We start from the raw sequence: 21125 nt of genomic DNA, 5'->3' as shown, positions 1-21125 counted from the left end.
CAAGATTGTCCCAAGATACACGTGGGGCTACTGTCATTACAACTTAAATATCTAAACATTTTATTTACTTGAAAAGGCACTGAAACTTATTCTCCCACAAATTAATTAATTGTTTGATCATACCCTAACTGATAGTGTTGAATGGTCCAGGAGTAAAAACCTGAACATTTCAAGTAGATTTTGAACATTAAGGCCATGGAACATCAGACAAGTGTCCTGTAATGAATACCAGCCTGTGACAACAACAGAAAAATAACAAACCTCTTCATTGATAAATAATCATAATAATACCCTCCACATCAACAATCACCAGATTTATGGAATATTTTATCTTTGGCTCAAGATCAATGCTAAAAACCTTTCAATTCAAAATAAACATTTTAATTAAACTTTGTACATATGGTATTACCAGTGTTTTAGACATTTGATATTTTCCAATCCTGCTAATGTATTATATGTACTTTTAGATTTTAACTCACAAAGCTTTTTGACTATTCCATACAGTTTAAACAATAACACCTGCTGCGTTGCTAATTAGCTTAACTTCATTAAAAATGTTCTTACTTAATCTCTTAAAATAATATTTCATTCACTCCTAAGAAAATCATTTGCTTTCTGATCTTATAAAATGCTACTGATACTCATTATTACACATGTTTGCTGTCTCGCAGAAATGGTTGCAGACTCATTGCAGATGCTGACAAAAATGTAACATAATTTTAAGAATAATATTGCTGCAGCAAATGTGCACCTCCTTCAAACTTTTGGCATGAAAGCATTAAAGAACAACTTGCCCTTGTGATCAACTTGTTATACAGATGCTTCTGCCAGTATCTTTCAATGTGGTGATAAGTTAAGAATCTCCCTCTATTAAGACCAGCTCTCTATTAAGAACACCATTCACAGCCCTGTTTGGTGTTTATAATGGAAGGATCTGTAGTGTTACAAACGTACAAATTGAAAGCACGGCACTAGATTGTAAAGTATTTTGTTCCGCTACAACTACATCAGCCTCATTAATGTTATGCAAGTTGGCATTTTGGGCATAAGACCCAAGGGCACAACGTTGTGGACCCAGTATTGTATACCTTTTCTTGATCAGCCATGAGGTACTTAATGCATGTTAGAATTCAATGCTGAACCTGGACATACTCTTACTATTCCATCCCTGAGCCATGCGTACTGTGGCTCAGGGAATAAATGGCTCAGAATGGCTCAGAATAAGTGTGTTTGTATGGAAGGATGTGGAGTTTATCACAAACTATTAATAACCTTATTTAATACAAAATTATATTTTCATTTGGGATGTAATAATATGTTCTAGACTTTCAGTGTTAAGCAACACACCTGTTATTAAGTTGGAGAATTACTTCCTTCAAATTCAGTTCAACCAATAACAACACAACAGATCAGCTTTAGATTGAATCTTGCCTGTACTTGGACTGATGCCCAGGCTGTCAACACAATACATATTTGAACAATATGTATAAAGCCTATGTACACAAAGCTGGCTCAAGGGTTAAACAATTCAAATACTCCCCTCTTTATAATCCTGTTTGCATCCTGCATTCCTGCAGCAGGGGGAGGAGTTAAAGAGTGCACAGGTGTATAAATCAAAAGAGTCTGAGTCTACTGAGCCACATCAACATCTGAAACCAACTTGCGAAACAAAAGTTACACTGTAATCAGAGCGGGGAAAGCAGGTAAGATTTCTGTTAGTCTGCAAACCTTTATCAAACAACTAAACTGTTACCTGTTGTGGTTTCTTAACCCTTTCATTGCATATTTTTATTTTGTAGTTACCAAAAATCTAACATAATTGTGTTTTTGTTTAAATTACTTATTGAAATGTTCTAAAAATATAACTTATAGGTGATCACAAAGTACACGACAGTAATTATAAAACAAACATCATTGCATTTAAACTTCTGAGAATGGGATACAATTTCACAGTGTATTACATTGTAAAACATTTAGTTAAATGTTCTTGATATGCCTTTTTGTTGTAAAATCTGCATAGTTTTAACAATCTGATTACATCCGAAATTGTCAAGACTTACCTTAAGACTATGCAATTTTGTTTCAGAGAGGGACCTGTAGTTTTAGATAAATGTGTATATGGTAGTTCTCTTCAGAATAATGAAAGTTGACTGAATACAATATAGGAACACTTTAAAAAAACTGTAAACTTTCTTATGCACCAATAATTTTAGCAAATACATTAATTTAATTTAACGTGGCTGCTAATTACGTAAAGTACTGTGTATAGTTTTATTCCTTGCGTTTCATCAACGAGCAATTTCATTTCGTGCTGTTTTAGTTACTTTATTTCCTGTCGTAACATGCCAGTCAGATTAAACACATTTGACCTTTTAAACAATAAGTGTAGCCCTGTATATCATAATAATGTCAATAAAAAAAAATGTAACATGAGTACAACTTTTTAAGACTTAGAAGAAACGATTAATTAGCATGCTGGCAGTTTAAAACCAGAAAGCTAAAGCACATTTCCTTGCAAGATATCAATCAGCCTTAAAAAAGGTGTCATACTTGTAAGTCTGGTTTTATAGGTAGAGCTAAAGAATCGTCCAATAATGAGATTATTGCATCAATGTTTCATTTTTGTTCCCTGCTCTTTCACAGGAATCTGTAATCATGGTTAAAGGGTTGATGTCAGTGCTTTTGGTCCTGGTGGCTGTCTCTTCCAGCTTTGGAAAACCTGAAAAAAATAGTTCTGCCAAAAAGGAGAAGACATTTCCACAGACTCTGTCTAGAGGTAACGTCTCTCTCATGTGTCTCCTCTTTCTCTTTGCACGTTTCATCTCATTTGTGTAATACAAGCTATGGTCAGCAACAAGTATTCACATTTTGCTTTCAACTGGCATTAAGCCAGACTAACCGCACCAGCTAATTATTATGCAAACTGAAAAACTTTGAACTTTCCTAAGATCTGTTTTGGTTATGAGCAAATTAGTTTCCCGGGTAACTACATTTTAAATCAGGGTTCCTGAGTGGCGCATCTGGTAAAGGTGTTGAATTGCAGGATGCACCCTATTGCCTGGATATCTCTGGTTTGAGTCCAGGCTATTCCACTGCTGACTGTGGATGGGAGCCTCCAGGGGGGTGGCACACAATTGGTCAAGTGCCGTCCGGGGTGGGGTAGGGCTTAGGTTGGCCAGGGTGTCCTCGGCTCACCGCACACCAGCGACCCCTGTGGTCTGGCCAGGAGTATGCGGGCTTGCCTGTAAGCTGCCCAGAGCTGCATTGTCCTCTGAAGCTGTAGCTCTGAGGTGGCTGCATGGTGAGCCTGCAGGGTGAAAAGCAACGGGCTGCTGACGGCACACGTTTCGGAAGACAGAGTGTGTTCGTCTTTGCCCCTCCTGTTTCAGCGCAGGGGTGGTAGCGGTGAGCTGAGCCTAAAAATAATTGGACATTCTAAATTTGGAGAAAAAAATGTAAATAATTGGCAACTACTAAATAAAAAAAAATAGCAAAAAACAAACAAAAAAAAACAATGTGTCACTCACAGATGTTAGTTGTGAGTTACCTAGTCTCAACAAATTTCAGCATTGTTATATTCATTATAAATGTCATTAAATTATAAATATTCATTATAAATGTCATTATTTTTTTATTCCTGTACAATATGTATTTCTTGAACACTAATTGAAATTAAAATTACAGGGTGGGGTGACGAGCTCACTTGGACACAAACCTACGAAGAAGCTTTGTTCAGAGCCAAATCAAGGTAAGGCTACTTTTAGCCTTGTTAAAAAAATAAATGTACATACTGGTAATTTATATAAAAATCTTAAAATGCTTTTTTTTTATATATCTATATAGCAACAAACCCCTTATGGTCATCCATCACTTGGAAGATTGCCCCCACAGTCAAGGTAATACACTCAACAATTTATAGCATAGGACTGTGGGACCTGGAAGCAATAAGATAACTTACAATTTATGGCCCCAATTCACATTGGATGTTACATTTTTCAGATGTTTTTTTTTTTATTAAACAGTTTTCATAAAGTATAGTTATGTCTCCTGAAATATAGCCCATTCAGAGTCTTCAAAATCATAAATCAACTATATCCATGAACATTTTATCGATAAATAAATACGTGTGACAACACCATTATGGCTCGAAGGGCCTAAATATGAATGCTTATAAAAGCAAGATTTATTTATTTGCATTATACTGCCTTTAACCCAATGCATTGTATCTTGTCACATAACAATGTTGTACAAATAAATGGTTTGTCTTCTGTATAGCCATGAAGCAAATATTCGCAAATAATAAAGAAATTCAGAAGATGGCTGGAGAGGACTTCATCCTGTTGAACCTTGTGGTATGACTGTTTAATTTACAGCCCTTTAAATGAAATTAATATTTGACAGGAAACCTGGTAAACCATGTTCTTAATTGTTTAAATGAATCAATGAAGCCTCCAGCCTCCAAAAAGCTGTTAATTATTTTACTGTTCTGTTAAACCTGGTAAAGAATGGCACATCAGGACCAGAGATGCCCTACCCTTTGGAAATAGTGAAAAACATTGTTATTTAGAATGTGTCTGCTCAAGTGAACACAATTGTCTGTGCAGAAATGTGCATGTTATTTTATATTATATATATATATATATATATATATATATATTATATATATATATATATATATATATATATATATACACTTTACCCCTGGGGATAAGATTGTTATTATATTTTGTATACATTTGCAGTAAATTTCAAGATCTTTAAATTTATTTTCAGTTTGAAACTTCAGACAAGCACCTTGCCCCAGATGGTCAGTATGTACCCAGATTCATCTTTGTTGGTAAGTGAATTTTTTCACCAGTTTATTTTGAATGTTATGTTTTTTCTTATGTCTGTTGTAGATATAAATACAATATGGGTGGAATGTGTCATTCATTGTTTTTTGTGTAGTAAGACTGGCAGGACTGGACACTGGAGTAGTTTAAATGTATCCACATTGATTGCAGCGTGAAGTATATCTCAGTACTCTTTAAAATCTACCTTAAGTACAAACTGTACAAAATTGTTTATGTTCTGTGATGTGGACTAAATTTATATCACCAAACCCCTTTCCCCTGTCACCTAAGCCTGATACAATGAAATGACAATGAAAACCTGCCAACAAGCCTCTTATTTTCTCAAAGTGTAACCAAAACTATTCTTGTGGTTTATTGCAGACCCGTCTCTGACAGTGAGAGCTGACATAACTGGAAGATATGGAAACCGTCTCTATGCTTATGAACCTGCAGACATTGATCTGTGTAAGTATAATAAAAAACTAATCTACATCACGGAAAAACAGGTTCCCCTGAAAGCATACACTCTGACCAGTTACACCACATCTGCACAATGCATAAAGTATTCAAGAGTTCAATGAGTCACAAGCAGTTACTGTACGGATTTACATGTTTTGTTTTTTTGTTAGTGATTTCCAACATGAAGAAAGCCAAGAAGCTGCTGAAAACTGAATTATAGGAGGAAGCTGTGTAACCTCTGAGAGGTCCCTGGAATTCCTCATGCAGGGTTTGTGTGGAGCAGCAGCCAGCCTGGGCAGTTTACTGCTGCAACATTAAGCACTGGTCTATTACATGTTTTCATAAAGTTTAGAATATGCAAACATACAACTGTTAATTTTTTTAATAAAATTAGCTGTTTTCAATAAAATGCGGTACGTCTCATTTTTATGCATGGATTTAATAAACACGAAGATGGTATGGCAATTTTATTTTAAGGTAAATAACAACATTTCTAAATAAATGATCAATGGGTTTTAATTAGGTCTGTATTATGATGGTCACCCTTATACTTTACCTCGGTCTACTCCAACAACAAATGAATTTCTTGATTTATGCATGTGGGTCGAGGGCATGTGCTGGGGTGGAGATAGCACCACACAACTCCCCTCAGTCTTGGCATGTGGTAGTTTTGTGGCTCAGCACTGATAATCCAGCAGGGAGCACTGGATTCAAACCCACAGACCAGAGGTAAAAGTCTATTGAATTAGCTCACGATCCACTTTGTACTCCAATTGTCACTTTCTGCCTACTATCCCTAGCGTAGACATATCACTGTATTTTGTACATGGCTATGGCCATGCTTTTTGCATCAACTAGAATTTTGGATTGAGAAGATCATCTAGATATTTTATTTAACATCATGTAATCAAAGAAACTACAAAATGATATTGCAAAGCTCTACCCGGAAGCCATAATACAGTTCGATTTCAAAATGTCACTTTTAAAATTCGTCAGTTCTTCATTAAGCATATAAAACTACAAAGCGTTATGTAATTCAATAAATTAAATGTAATATTATGCTGCAGGCTTCTTTTGACTTTAGGAAGCAAAATTAGTTCATTTTATAGTGACGCCAAACATTTGGCCATAGCTGCAGTTCACATGATGTTAAACTTTAGTGTTTCATATCCAGCAGTTACAGGTCTAAAACTACTCACAAAACATTGAGCAAGGAAGGACATTATTTTATACAGTAGCTTTGAGAATAACTATAAAACAGAACACCATACTGTACTGTTCAAATTTTATTTTAACCCTGCAACAGGGCAGAAGAGCCCTGCTGATAAATACATTGCTGTGGGGTTATTTAATGAATAGTTTGTGGGGTTGTAAAAAAAAAAAAGAATTAAATGTATTTTTTGAGGTCTAAAAAAAACAAACACATGTCAAAACCTGCAGCGTTTGCCGAGTGGGGTGGGTGTTGGAGGAGAGCGAGAGCTAAAACAAAGAAAATAATCGCTACTCGTGCTGGAAGGCTCAGCACAGTATTTGTTTTGGAAGGTAGTGTGGCGAGTTTTTTTGTTTACACGTGTATTTTTGCTCGGTGAGCTGTGTTCGTTTATTTTGAATAAATACACACAGCAGCGCATCATAGTACTTGTCAGTGTCAGCTTCCTGGTCTGGGGACTTCACAACTCGAGCCACCCTGTCACAACCCGTAGCAACTCTATATGTTTATTAGGCAAATTACAGCTCTGACTAAACTATATGAAACTGTTTTTCTCTTAATTAAATGGAGTAGCATTTAAAACTTTACCTGGTATTTATTATTTGATCCATACACTTCATTTCTAGGGAAATTAAAAAATATTTCATTTTCATGCTGCAATTATGTGGTTGCATTTTTTCTTAGTTTGTTTTAAAAATCCAGTGCCATAGTTTTATTAAAAAAATAGTTTGCATGTGGTTTAATATAGGTAGATATTTTTTGTTACAAAGTAATGAAAATTTCTTAGTGTATGCTCGTCTCTTTTCATTAGTGTATTTGTCTGTTAAAAATATGTACCACAATTACCAGGCAATGTTTTACATATTTTAGGAGAATCTTTGTGTTTTTTTTTTTTGTTTGTTTTAAGCAGGTTGTACAATACACTTTTGTAATAGTATCTTATGTAATGTATTATGGTATTTTGATAGGGTAGTATGTCAGTTATATATGTGTAACTCAAAGCATTTCACTGATGGGCATTACACACATACACACACATACCTGAATACAGTCCTTCTGGTCTGAGTTGGTGAAGAATTCCAAAACAAAGACAACAGAGAGTATCCTATTTTTTAGTGTATTTTTTATTTTACTTTCAAATCAATTACAGCAGGACATGAAATGCACACAATCGCCAAGTCTATTAGCACATACCACTAACAGGAGTTTTATTCGTGTAAACACACACAATCAATCACAGGATGAGAAAAGTGTTTCAGATCCAAATGTATTCACAAAATACTGAGCAGGTAAGGAAGGCCATTACTTTATACAGCAGTTATGAAAATAAAGATAAAACATAGAACACTGTAGACCTACGCTTAGATTTTACCTTCACTTCATACACACTTTCATGTATCCCTTATCAACCCACCAGCTGGGATTTAAAAGGTTTATTAGGCAAATTACAGCTCTAACTAAACTATAGGAAAGTGTTTTTCTCTTAAATAAATGCAGCAGAAATTAAAACTTAAATCAGGCTTTTTATTTTATTTTATCCATATGCTTTCATTTCTGCAGAAGAACTAAACAAATATTTCAACAATATATTCTCAGCATACAATCTATTTTCGTGCACTTTTCATGCTGTAATGATATGGTAATCGTTTCTTTTTTTATTTTAACTAATCCAGTGTTCACAGTTTCATAAAACTAATATGCATGGGGTTTAATATACTGTAGGTTAACTTATTACAAAACTGCAGTTATGAGAGGTGCAGTCTTTCTTACGTTGACCTGCTTCTAAAATGGTTTTTCAGTGATATACATTGCATTTACTATTGCACAGATAGGGATTATGTTATTATATAAATGTAATACATCTTGTAACTTGCTATATTAACAATCATTTAAAGCCAACATTTCATTTAGAAAGAAAGCACAACTGAAAAAAAAGATCTAGCCTTATACAAGTACTGTACTTAACAATGTGTCAAGCTTTATGTAACAGGAGGTCAACCATATTCCTACCTTAGAAGTTGATACAAGTTGTAGTTATAAATATGTTTGCAAATTCCATTTTTATTGTCAGTAAAATACACATTTGATTGGAGTGACATTTCAGCTACATAACCTCCACTTATAAAAGAACACAGTGTTTCAATCACATAAGAACCTGATTGTGAATTAAAATTCTGAGAGCAGATCAGACTACAAGCACACAGTAGACTGCAGTGTGTTCACAGGAGTGCTATTGTATATCAAACCAAGCTTTCAAGTCTCAGCACTGCAAAAAACAGTTTTATTTAAAGAGAACCCACCCCCTAAAAACTGGTAACTTCCAAGAATTAAAGATATTCATTTTAAGACTATTAAGTGCAACATTCTTAGCACAGTTTCTGATTTCAAATCACAGAAAGGCGCTTGGATTTGCACGGGGGTCCTTTTGGTTCCTATACCTGTAGGTTAGCCACACTCCCAAAATCTGAAAAAAAAAAATGTGTATGGTACTTAGTTTACTTGTACTGTATTACTACAACTAGTAAATCTATAATACACTGCAATGCAAAGTTCAAACAAAAACAAGGAATATAAAAATGGAAGAATAAAAAAAAATGCAGTTCCTTTGATTTTTTTTAAGCAGAAATTGTTTTTGACCAATTGATATGGCTGTTCAACACCACCCAACCTACTTCTTTCACCTGCAATACCAATACAGTAGCGCATTTATCATGCAAAGTTATTTAATTAAACTGTTCACTCACCTCAGAGAAGCTGAAGAATAGCCCAATACCTCCAACAAATCTCAGAACCTCTTGTGTATGCACTTGTATTTTAGATACACATGACGAGCAGTAATTATTATTATGGAAACAAGGCTGAAATCATAAAAGTACAACGTAATTATGAATGTAAAATACAATGATTAATAAACCAAACGTTGTCAAATCATATGCATTAACACAGGAGTTTTACATTACCAAGTGTAAGCAAAACATGGGCTGGTATTGCTTTGAGGTGAAAACCACAGAAATGCTTCATCAATTCTAACATAACACTGACGTGATCGATTCGCACAGGAGTAAAAAGTCACAAGCCATCCGAATTTAAAATTTTTACACAAGGTCCCGATATCCTGTAAAATAATCAGAGGACCTCTGAGTAAATTATCTGGGATAAAAAGAAATGGTTCACAGAGGAATAAATTTCACCAATGTCAGTAAAAATTCAAAAACCACCTGTTTATCTGGTGATTTTTAGTCCCAGTGCGAATTGGGCTGTAGTGTGCATTGCTTTGCCTTTTCTGTAAGAGTATCTTTCAAGGCATTGTCCTTCAGAAGAGGCTTTTAGTATGAAAGAGCAGAAGTGGTCATCAATTCAATGGGACATCAGTTGCAAATGTGCTGGCTAGAAACAGAGCCTCAGAGCCCCTCACCTGTGCCTCTTAAGGAATAGTCAATGTATGAAGAGAATGTTTTTTTTTTTTTTAACACAATTAAGTATTTACTCACAGCACTGCATGTCTCGTTGTAATTAACACTGGAAAACCCACAGCAATCTAGACTCTTCTCAACATCTCTTTGTGTGGTGTCAGAACTGTTCCACCCTACCTCAAGCAGGTGCTTCTGCAAGGAGGAGAGAGATTTTAAGAATAGACTTTGTATAGTGCATCAGAGAGTTTGCATGATCATTTATTTACATCTTCAACCAGATAATATGATGCCAGTAGAAAAACTGATCGTACAATCTGCATAATACAGTCCGTCTCCACAGAAACTTAAAAAATTATATGCTGCATACCATATGCTAAATGCATTTATATTGCTTGGACAGCCATGTTGTAATTTCCATTATCCTGTCCTTTACGCTACTCTATCTTCATGAACATTTTGACTCTCAAACTAGGATGACAGACTGGTAAAATAGAGCATCCTGAATTTCACATTAAAAACAACATAACTAAATAAAGAAACAGACTTTTAACGGAAGTTATCTAGAAAAATCTTGACTGCAGGTTTAAAACGTTTTAAATGATTTCCAATTACTACTTACCTGCTGTTCTTTGTTTAGCGCAAGACAAGCACTCGATACTGAAAACTGGACAACAAACACCATGAAGAGTATGATCATGTACTGAAGATTTAGAATCAAGGAGGCAGATTTTAGACGTGCAAATGAGAACACTGTTTTATACTGTTGTTAATGCATGCACCTTCAATAACTAAATCCTTATAAAAAAACAAAACAAAAACAAAAACATATGGATAATTTGTATTGTAATATAACATTTCCAGTAACTCTAAACACAATTATCATTGGCTAATCTATTATCATTAACCAAGTGGCAACACTTCAGGAATGAAAGATTGTCTTGCTTTAAACAAGCATTTTTGGAAGTCACTACAATGCTGCATTTTACAGTGTGGGTCACACAAATAACATGTGCAAAGTGCATTAGTCATTAATCTTCAAGGTGTTCACACCCCACTAAGTAAACCCACAAAGTAAGTTCATAACAAACATGTTCCACCTGTCATTTAACTAGAATAATGATTTGGAGGATAACATACGCATGTACAGCTGTGGCCAAAGGTTTTGCATCACCCTGCAGAATTAACTAATTTTGCGTCATAAAGTCGAATTAAACCTGCTGAACAATGTTAAGTAAAACATATTGAATTACATACCGCTTTGTAGTTTCCCATACACTTAATGAAAAATGTGACATTTTGAAATCCAACTACTATTATGGCTTATGGTAGGCTTTTGTGATATCATTTTCTAGTTTCTTCGATCACACAATGTTAAATACACCTTTGGCCATAGCTGTATATGTAAACCTTGTGACACACAGATGGAAGAGCTATTGATGGAATATGTAACCTGAGCAGGAGGTAATAACCTGCAGTCATTTATCTTTGTAAAAGAAATAGCTACACAACATTTCACCACATAATTAAATGAACTACCCTGGATTAAACATACTGTAACACATACTGTACGCTCAACTACCTAAACTTCCCTCCTGATCTGTGACTCGGTAACCTGGGTTCCTGGAGTGCACGGCTTCACAGACTGTCTGCAAGAAGACATCCTGCTTAAATGAAGGACAGGAGTATTAATTTAATTCTGCAACAATGCATGCCACAGTGTTCAGTAAAGCAAGCAATAATCTGTAGTGCATTCATTCAGAGTGTATAGTGTTTCTTAATCTTCCACTTTCTGGTTAAAGGATACAAAAAACAGCAACACCTGGTGATGCTTCAAGGCACCAATCAATCCGACAACTGCCACAAGGAAGAGGAATACCCCGACTCCGATAACTCCGCCCACAGCCTGGAAACTGGAAACAAGGCCAAACCACTTCCCCCAAGCAGCAATCCCAATCATCAGCAAACTCACCATCTGCAAGAACCAAAACATATTTCACTTACAACTTCATTCAGCAATTGTAGTAAAAAAAATGGTTTAACATGACTGATACAATACATACTTTAGCCACTGCTCTTTAACTGTGTGGAGTTTTGTACTTATTTTACATAATACAATTAAATTATTCCTTTCTTTAATCCCTATAAAGAAAAACAAGATTCAATTTTGCAGGGTACCCTCCCCCCTAGTCTGCCCCTATTCATATCATATTTTTAATAGGAATGTTAAAAAATGTCAGTGCTATAATTTTTGTTTTTATAAAATGCAAAATCCCTATTCAAATACGGGTAATTCAAGATTACTGAATGTAAGTTAGTTGAACCCAGCTGGAAAAGCTCTAAAGATAAAATTATACTGACACTGTCAGTTTTAAAATACAGCAAGCACCACCTGTTTCCCACACAACAAGACAAAGCATATTCCCTGAGCCAGGTGTAACTTTTTAAATTAAAATCACCCAGGAGAACACCTCCGTAAATACCGTAAAAAAAACACTGTATGTCAATCTTCTAAGCGTTTTTGTGGGGCCCTTAAAAGTAGGAGTGACTGACACACTGGTGCAACGTATGTGCTGGTGTTTCTGATATTACACTACTGCACCAGTGCCACTGTGGGATTACTACAGCCACGGTTAGGTCTCACACAATCCTAACTGTCAAAAACACAAAACCACTGTTCTAAGTTTAAAAGTTTTAATTTCTTACTCTCGATACCCTTAGTCATTTTGAATGTTAAACGCAAGCTTTCAGACTCTTGACTGACCTCCTCTCGAAAACGTCACAGCTATACTGCTTCACTTGGTGTTAACACAATAGCTGTCAGTCTCTTTGAATTTCCTTATTCCCACCCTCCCGACGTATTGATTTGTCAACTTTCAAACTGAACCCGCCCCTGGGATCTGTACCAAACAGCTATTGGTTAGAATGCCAGCAGTAAACTTTTCAAGTTTACCAACGTATTTTATGTTAATTAAATATATTTGAAATGGCCCTTTCTTAACATACCATAAAACTTAATTGCCGGGTCTCAAATAATCCCCTGGTTTCCAACGTGAGCTGGGTCTGCTTGCACATGTGTCTCTATTAAACGGCAAGTCTCTGTCATTGCCATTGAAGCTGAGGAAGATGAGGAGGTGCTTGAGCGTAATGAACTGCTAATACCTGGCAGCAATGAAAGTGACTCTCAGGATTAATTAATAAATAAATAAATAAATAAATAATAGAAAAGGTAGGCCTACATGTAATATTTGTTTAATGTAGTTATTACGTTATTAAAAGTTTGGATAACTTTAAGGGTGCTGAAAGTAGGCCAGATACAAACCTCTTGGTGTATTCTAACGTGTTTTGTTGTATTAACAATGTACAAGTTTCAGATGAAACAATAAAATCATTTTTGATAATAATACTTATTGCTTTCATTGTTCATTTTTAAAACATTTTTGAAGTTTTATTATTATTATTATTATTGTGCTGCAACAGTAGGCTACTCGCCTGTGTTCTGATATCCACAGGGCTGTCTTAGTGGATTTAACTGTTATTAATAATCATAATAATAATTAGATCTAATTCCATTTTTAAATACAACTTCATACTTCTGCTTGTTCATTTTCCAACATTTTGCATACCGAATCTTTGTTAACCAGTGCATATAAAAAGACTAATAATACTTTTGCTTTATACTTGAGGGTGTACAATATAATGTAATTTTGTTATAAAACAAAACTGTTACTAGTTCCCGCTGACACACAACCTTTTAACAAAGTTGCTGGAATGTTTAAATTGAGTTACGATGTTGCTACAAGGTTGTGTGCTCGCAGCTTCTCAATGACCGCTTGAAGCATGTGAACCTAGTGGTCTAATATAAACGCTCATCTCAAATAGTCGCCGGTCTCCAATATGTGGTGGGTCTGCTGGCAAATACTGTAAGTAAACACTGGAGGTGTTTAACTGAAGTTTTACAGTAGTCCTAAAGACTAAACTTTCTCTTTTTTCTTAAATGTGTAGTTAGTAATGCACTAAACATTTTAAGAAACAGGGTTACTGTAAGCAGCCCTTTTACTGTATTTCCACTCCTTACCTTTCAGCACTATTCATGCTTCTTTCTGTTTGTTCAGCTAAAATACTGGAACACCTTGGTTCTCTGACAAACCTGTGCTTTGCAGGCACTGTGTTGCTTTCTGTCAGCTAAAAAGGCCTAATATGCCATAAAATTATAGTGTTATGAATTGTCTTTTTTCCTAAAAATGGTATACAGGACTGCATACATTTTATGAGACGATATAATCTTTAGGAAACAGGCATTTTAACTGGTCTAAAGGAAAATAACCATTTACAACATTCGGTAACATCTCAAAGTAGTAGAAACACTATTTTGGTTCCCAAGATACAGCAATGTGAAAAAGTAGGTTAATGTGACTTCATTCCAAAACATTATGGTTAACAATTCAAAATGATTGTGTCAACTGTTAAACAGATGCAGGCTCCAGTTTAAACAAGATAACTATTTGTATTTGATGTCAAACTGTTCAGATAACGGTAGTTCCTCGTGCCAAGTTATCAGTGAGAACTGCCAGAGACTATATACAGGAAGGACAGTTTACATGTTTTCAGGGTATTGGCAAACCAGAAGTAACTCAGCCAAAGCACATTTCTTATTACGATAGTACGCAAAATCAGATGAAAGCTTTCAATACAAATCAGGTTAATACATAATCATTATTTACAAAATCTGGTTTGTCTCATTACTTGTAGGAAACTAACTTTACTGCTGTAGTACTTGCAAATATTGTAAAATGGAAGGGGAAACTTTGTGTTGTGAAAGCTAGGGCACCAGCATTGCAAGCTGCATTGGAAGCATGTCTTGGGTTTGATTCCCACACAGGGTTTATATTGCAAACTTAAAAAAAAAAAAGTTTGTACTTTTTAATGTGAAACAAATTTAGTTGAGATGAATGACACTTTCTTTGAGCATACATACTTTTGCACAGATAACTTTAATGCTCATATAAGGCAGGATTTGAACCCTAACTAGTCATACTTTCACTCCAACTACATAACCACTACGCTACGCTACACAGATTCACATCTTAACCCTGTCAGACTTGGCAAATGTTTACCCTCTCCAAACAACAATACAATGCCTAAATATAGGTTGAACAACGTTGCTATTCCCATAATGTGTGTGTTTTTATCAATTAAGTGAAAAAAAAGAAGTGATATCTGAAACAAAAACACATTGGAAATGTGAAAAAACTCCAAGTTATCAGAAGTGCCCACCCATTTAAAGTAGAGATATCAAAAACACAAGCTAAGTTTGAAGAGGGGGGGCCCCCCCCCACCCCCAGCTCTCCAGGACCAGGTTGGCCTCCCCTGCATTACACTCTCCAAGGCATGAAACAAGCTTTGCAAACCAGTCCCGAATGTGTACACTAATTCCACAGCATTATCATATGCTGGCATGTAGAAATTAGAAACACATTTTCCGATTCCTTTGATTACAAATTACAGGACTTGCCACATTCCGTTTTGCGATTAATGCCGGATGTGAATCAATTTCCATGTAATTTACAGTAAAATAAAAATCATGATGCAAGCCATAACAAATGTGAGCACTGAAGTTACTAAAACTTTTAGCTCAGTTATTTCTTGACACTCATGATATGTTCCTGAGGGACATCAGATTAAATTATACAATTTGTGTTTCAACCAGGTTATTTTTGGTTATGGGGGAATTATATATATATATATATATATATATATATATATATATATATATATATATATATATATATATATATATATACACACATACATACACACACACACACAAATGTATACTGTATGCATCCAGTCCTTGGAGGAGCAAAATTATAATACCACCACATTTGAAGACCACTTTATTCCACGTTATCATGTTCTGTGATGCATTATTCTATTGTTACTCAGTGGTATTTTCTATTAGTTGTTCATATTTTTCTCAATATATGGGCTTATTGTTCCATTCATGCTAACATGACATTAAAGGAGTGATAACCCAGGCATTCAAATTCAGTCTCTTACCTTGTATTAGCATTTTGCAATATTACCACTGATCCCCTTTCTTTGGGGTGAAAAACGCTTTCTTCAATTATTTTTACTTTTTACGCAGACCATGGAATTTTACATAACAGAAGGAATGAAGTGTAAATGTTCTAAACCCATTTTAATTACAGAAAATAAAACAGAGAACACAAATATTTAGCACACTAAGGGGAGCAGTGATATTGCTAGCTAATATGAGGGAAAATAATGAAAACTTGTGTTTAAAAGAGTAATATTGCTTTACCACTAAAATACCTCTTTTAAACCTCATAGAGAATACAATCCATGTAAACCGGTTTTTCAGCCATTGAACATTTAGTCTGATCCTGCAAAGAACATAAGGTCATACCCCAAGCTGTGACAATGTTAAGATATTAAAAAAAACAAAACAAAAAAACAGTCACCTCCAAATATGCCCCCATTTTGACACACTCATTAACTGTGCGCCATCCTCTGCAGGGATACAAGTTTTTATTTACTTTGTAGAGTTTTGATCACGCCAACTGGCTGTCTGACTGACTGTGTTCTCCAAAAAATCATTTAAAGTCATTTTTGTCAGTATTGGCTGAGCTGTATTTAAAATGCAGAGAAGCGTTGCGACCTGACGAATAACTAACTGAACAAATACACAACCTTTTTCAGTTAACGTAATAAATATATCACTTCTGAAAACAAGGTTCAAAATACCCACGAATTAAGTAATCCTGATATATTATTAATATATTAGATATATATATTTATATATTATATATATATAGTGTGTGATATACACACACACACACACACACACTGTATTTTCATATACCCACAATATCAGAAAGTAAAAAAAAAAAAAAAAAACCTGCAAATTAATTTAGTGGATGAAACAAAACATTTTTGGTACTGCTTCATTTTTAACACGTCTATACATAAAGAACAGAAGAAAAAAAAAACTTTTTAACATACAGTACTTCAAAAACGGAGGTCATTTCATGCAGTTTATTTGTTTGAACTGCAACTCTCAAATATTCTGCGCTGTAGGTGACATCTCACACAGGTGCTTTGGCTACGTTATTCCAACGTTTCATTTAGCAATACTTTCTAGAATAATTTCACAAGCTTTCACTGTACGTATGGTACACACGCTGAGCAGGCCCCCGCTTAGAGACATTTGGACAGGGGTGGTGTTAATGATTACACTTTGAAAAGAAGCAAGCACACGCTCACCTGACCAACGTTATTAAGCATTACTTATAGTATACTCACAACGTAGAGAATGTTCAGCGCGCACAGGGAATTCTTAGAACAGGTAAACCCGCCGCAAACCATTGTGAATGAATGCTGTGACAATTCCAAATAAAGCGTAGATGAATGAATAGCAGATTACTTTAACACACGAAGAAAAAAATGACAGCCTTTTCAAAAACCTATCATTAATTTTAAAACAGACGCCTGCATAGATAACGTATTGCAGAGAATGTTATGTAGATCTGACAGCGCAACCAGAAACATCCACGTTACGTTGATTCGCTAATGTGGCATTTTCTTTCAATATGCAAATCAATGCAGAGGTGCATGTGGTCAAAGACCTTCTACACAAGATAGTCAACTCCCCTTCTCTGCCGTCCCCGTCGAACAGGTGCATCATGGGAAACCAAAATAATGTAAAATCAGCCTCATTACCTATTCCAAACCTCCTCTTTTTAAAAAGATTCAATTTTTAAACACGATTCACTTAGATTTATTTAGAGACACCCCTCCTTAAAACATCCGTGTTATTATTTATACGATCGATGTTTTCACCAGTCCTGACAAGAGATCTTTATCGCCGAAGTGTGTCACTGTGTTTCTATTCACAATATTCTAGATGAGGTCTTACTAATGCATTGTACAGTTTTAACGTTACTGCCCTTGATTTGAATTCAACACTTTTCACGATGTATCCGAGCATCTTGTTGGCCTTTTTTTTTTATAGCTTCCCCACATTGCCTAGATGAAGACATTTCTGAGTCAACATAAACTCCTAGATCGTTTTCCTTCTTCAATTTCATTATCTCCCATGAGATATTTATAATGCACATTTGTATTGCCTGCGTGCAGTACCATACACTTTTCTCTATTAAATGTCATTTGCCACTGTTCTGAATCTGTGCTTAGCATTCCTGATCAGATGTACTTTAAATTATTAACAGCAGTGGAGCATTTTTCTTAAACTGTACAGGGAAAATACACAAGTAATGTAATGCTGTTTTCTTTTTTTTATTAGGTCACACCCCTTTAGTTTCACTTGGTTAATAATTGATCATTTTTCCTCTGAGTTTCAAATAGGGTGATTAATGTTACATGAGCATATGGTGTAATTGGAGCCGGTGCCGGTATTTACATGGCGAGACAACAAATTAAACTTGGATTTTGCAATTATTTTTTAAACGCAAAGACAGTACATATTTATTTCATTCCTCCATCAAAATGTGTTAAGTTTTTAAAGTCGACATTGCAAGTTCTTGTCTAATTTCCTTTGTTTTCAGTTTTTCACTGACTGATAAGCTTCGACTGAATAATTATCATTGATAATGGTCAGGGTTCACTTCCGTGGAGCAAAATACGTCCTGTTTTGAATCAAGTACAAAGGCAAATATTCTAAAGGGAACCTAAAACAAAACTATGAGAAATAACTTTTCCTACATACAACATATTTTACAAGTATTACTACAATATTTAAAGAGAATATTTAGAGGTCTGACAGGTTAATAATAATAAAAAAAAAAAAGTTTACCATCATTGCATACAACTTTGACCTTACTGTGATACATTGCACTGCTTTTTGGCTGCAATTTGAACATTAACACGATAATACATCACCCTGCCCTTGCAAAGTAAACACATGTTCAGTCTTAGAATCTTGGAGGACTGAGCAGGGCCAACACAACTTAGCTGTGACGTTACCCCATCGTGTGTGTGTGTGTGTGTGTGTGTGTATATATATATATATATATATATATATATATATATATATATATATATATATATATATATATATATATATATATATATATATATATTAAACATAGTTGTTTTGATCAACATTCGATTAAAGTGTCAATGGAGATTGTTAACAATATTTCCTTAAGTCTTGTTGGTCTTGAGTCACGTCTTTTTTATTCGTACACAAAATAAGAGTAAGTTAGTGTACTAATGTTTTTTAGTTACTCAACGTTCAAAAAAGTCTACGTACCGGGGACCCCTCCTTTACAACTATTAGTTTGCTAATTTTTTTTTGTTTTTTTTATGATACTGTTGTACATGTGCTTCTGCATTATACAATATTACAATTTTTATATATCTGCCTATGTATATGATAAAAATAAATAAATAAATAAATAAAAACTTGAACATGTATTAGAAATGTAATTGGATTCTTTAATGAAACTGTGTGTCTTGAGAAACAAGGCAAACTGCTGTGTCTTGAGAAGGGAGCCCCTTGCTTGCAGACATACTGAACTATGTGACCTACTGGTTAGGTGAACAGCACCTGGACTGGATTAGGCCAAAGGAACAGTTGAATTATGGACAAATAATTCACACCCGCAACAGCAATTGTTTTGACGCAAGGAAGACATAAACTAGTGATGTCCCCAGTGGAAAAGGACATTAAAACATCAAAGGACTGTGAGTTTTAAAAAAGGCAAAATATACAAATTATCTCATGAAAGTGGCCATTTAGCAGAGTGAAAAGACTATAATCCAAGCAAAACTAAACATTTTACACTCCACAGTGAATGTTAAACAAGGTGCTGTCACTCTGCTAACCAAAGGTGCAACTAGGGGACTCTGCCTAAAAACTGACCCAAGAGGGGACTCTGCCTAAAAACGGACCCAAGAATAGGAAGCAAGCTGCAAGCGAGTCACTACCACAAGAAACGAGAGCGTGGCCCAGCTGGAGGACTGCCGTAAAATTTACAGCGACTGTTATCAGACAAACCAGTCTTGGTCTGCTGTACACCTAAAACCACAGTATCCGAAATAAACTGCACCCTGCTACCGGCATAGCTAAAGATTCAGCGAAGAGGACAGAGCGGACGGGCGCAGTTGTGGATCCTATACCGAGGACTGAAGACTTTGTTGCAGCTATTTGTTGATTCTGTCGAGAATTGAAAGCTTTGTTGCCGAGTTTGATCCAACATGGGATTGAATACTTTGTTACTGAGATGAGAGCCTTTTGTACTGAACACTCTTCACCAGATTGAGTTTCCAAACCAGCGGACCAAATGTCTAAGCTTCAAAGAACCGTTAAGTATAACACCACTTGCATTTTCTTTTCATGAAACTAAATTAATTAATTGTAACACATCCACATGGAATTTAACTGTTATTATTTCGTCTGCACCCTTTGCGTGCGAAATAGCTTTTAGTGAAACTTGATGAAGTAAATAAAAGTAATCTACCTCATATTGTTGTATAAATAATTTCTGTAAAAGTAAACTTGTCATATCCTTAATCTATATACCATTAATAAGCTTAATGTGATATATTTTAAGATTGTCTGCATCATCTCAGTTGAGGCTGTGCTCATATGTGGGCGTGTGTGTGTATGTGAGCAAGCTTTTAGCTAGTCACGGCTTGCTCCAGCTGCTGCTTGTGTGTGAGGAGACAGGCAGTGTCATATTTCAATTGCCTGCTAGACAGCATGAGTGCAGTGAGAGTTTTGAATTGTGTTTTGTGCTTACAGACTAAGAGATTTACTTTCTGACTTTTCTGTTTTCTATTTATTATTTGTGAACTTAATAAAATACTACTATTTATTAAACATTCCTTGTGTCTGCGCGTGTATGTTTATAGTAAATCCTCGATCTTTGTAGCACGTCAATTAAATATTAACAAGAGAACTAATCAAATTATCAATTATTGAAATGTTCCTACATTAATTGGTGACCCCCGACGTGAGAAGATTGATTTTGCACAGTAAGTGCCGGGTTTATGAACATACAGACACAAAGAATTAAACTTGGAATTTAATTTGTAATGGTTGATTTTCCCTTCCAATGGTGTATAACAAACAAGGTTGGCATCGAAAACCAGAGTGCTGTAAAGTAGTTGCTTTTCCCTTCTAACAGTGTATAACATCGTTGATAGAACAAAAAATTACAGCAGTAA

General features: G+C 35.1%; 2 protein-coding genes across 2 annotated transcripts; one reads left to right on the top strand and one right to left on the bottom strand.

The window, feature by feature from the left end:
• The first annotated feature begins 1627 nt into the window (after positions 1-1627).
• Positions 1628-5700, top strand: LOC121315067 (anterior gradient protein 2 homolog). The gene is made up of 8 exons (XM_041248963.1): positions 1628-1703; positions 2644-2776; positions 3685-3748; positions 3844-3896; positions 4276-4352; positions 4774-4837; positions 5214-5297; positions 5462-5700. The coding sequence occupies exons 2-8, from the start codon at positions 2656-2658 to the stop codon at positions 5509-5511; spliced, it is 513 nt and encodes a 170-aa protein (XP_041104897.1). The 5' UTR covers positions 1628-1703; positions 2644-2655; the 3' UTR covers positions 5512-5700.
• Positions 5701-7607: 1907 nt separating this feature from the next.
• Positions 7608-17580, bottom strand: LOC121315066 (tetraspanin-13-like). Its single transcript, XM_041248962.1, has 6 exons — positions 17238-17580; positions 11719-11886; positions 10534-10614; positions 9993-10106; positions 9246-9359; positions 7608-8965 (listed from the first exon to the last, which is right to left on the bottom strand). The coding sequence occupies exons 1-6, from the start codon at positions 17298-17300 to the stop codon at positions 8891-8893; spliced, it is 615 nt and encodes a 204-aa protein (XP_041104896.1). The 5' UTR covers positions 17301-17580; the 3' UTR covers positions 7608-8890.
• Between the last annotated feature and the right edge of the window lie 3545 nt (positions 17581-21125).

Source organism: Polyodon spathula, chromosome 4, assembly GCF_017654505.1.
Source record: "Polyodon spathula isolate WHYD16114869_AA chromosome 4, ASM1765450v1, whole genome shotgun sequence".
Lineage (NCBI taxonomy): Eukaryota > Metazoa > Chordata > Actinopteri > Acipenseriformes > Polyodontidae > Polyodon > Polyodon spathula.
The sequence above is the reverse complement of the archived record's forward strand: the minus strand, read 5'-3'. Positions and strand labels throughout refer to the sequence as shown.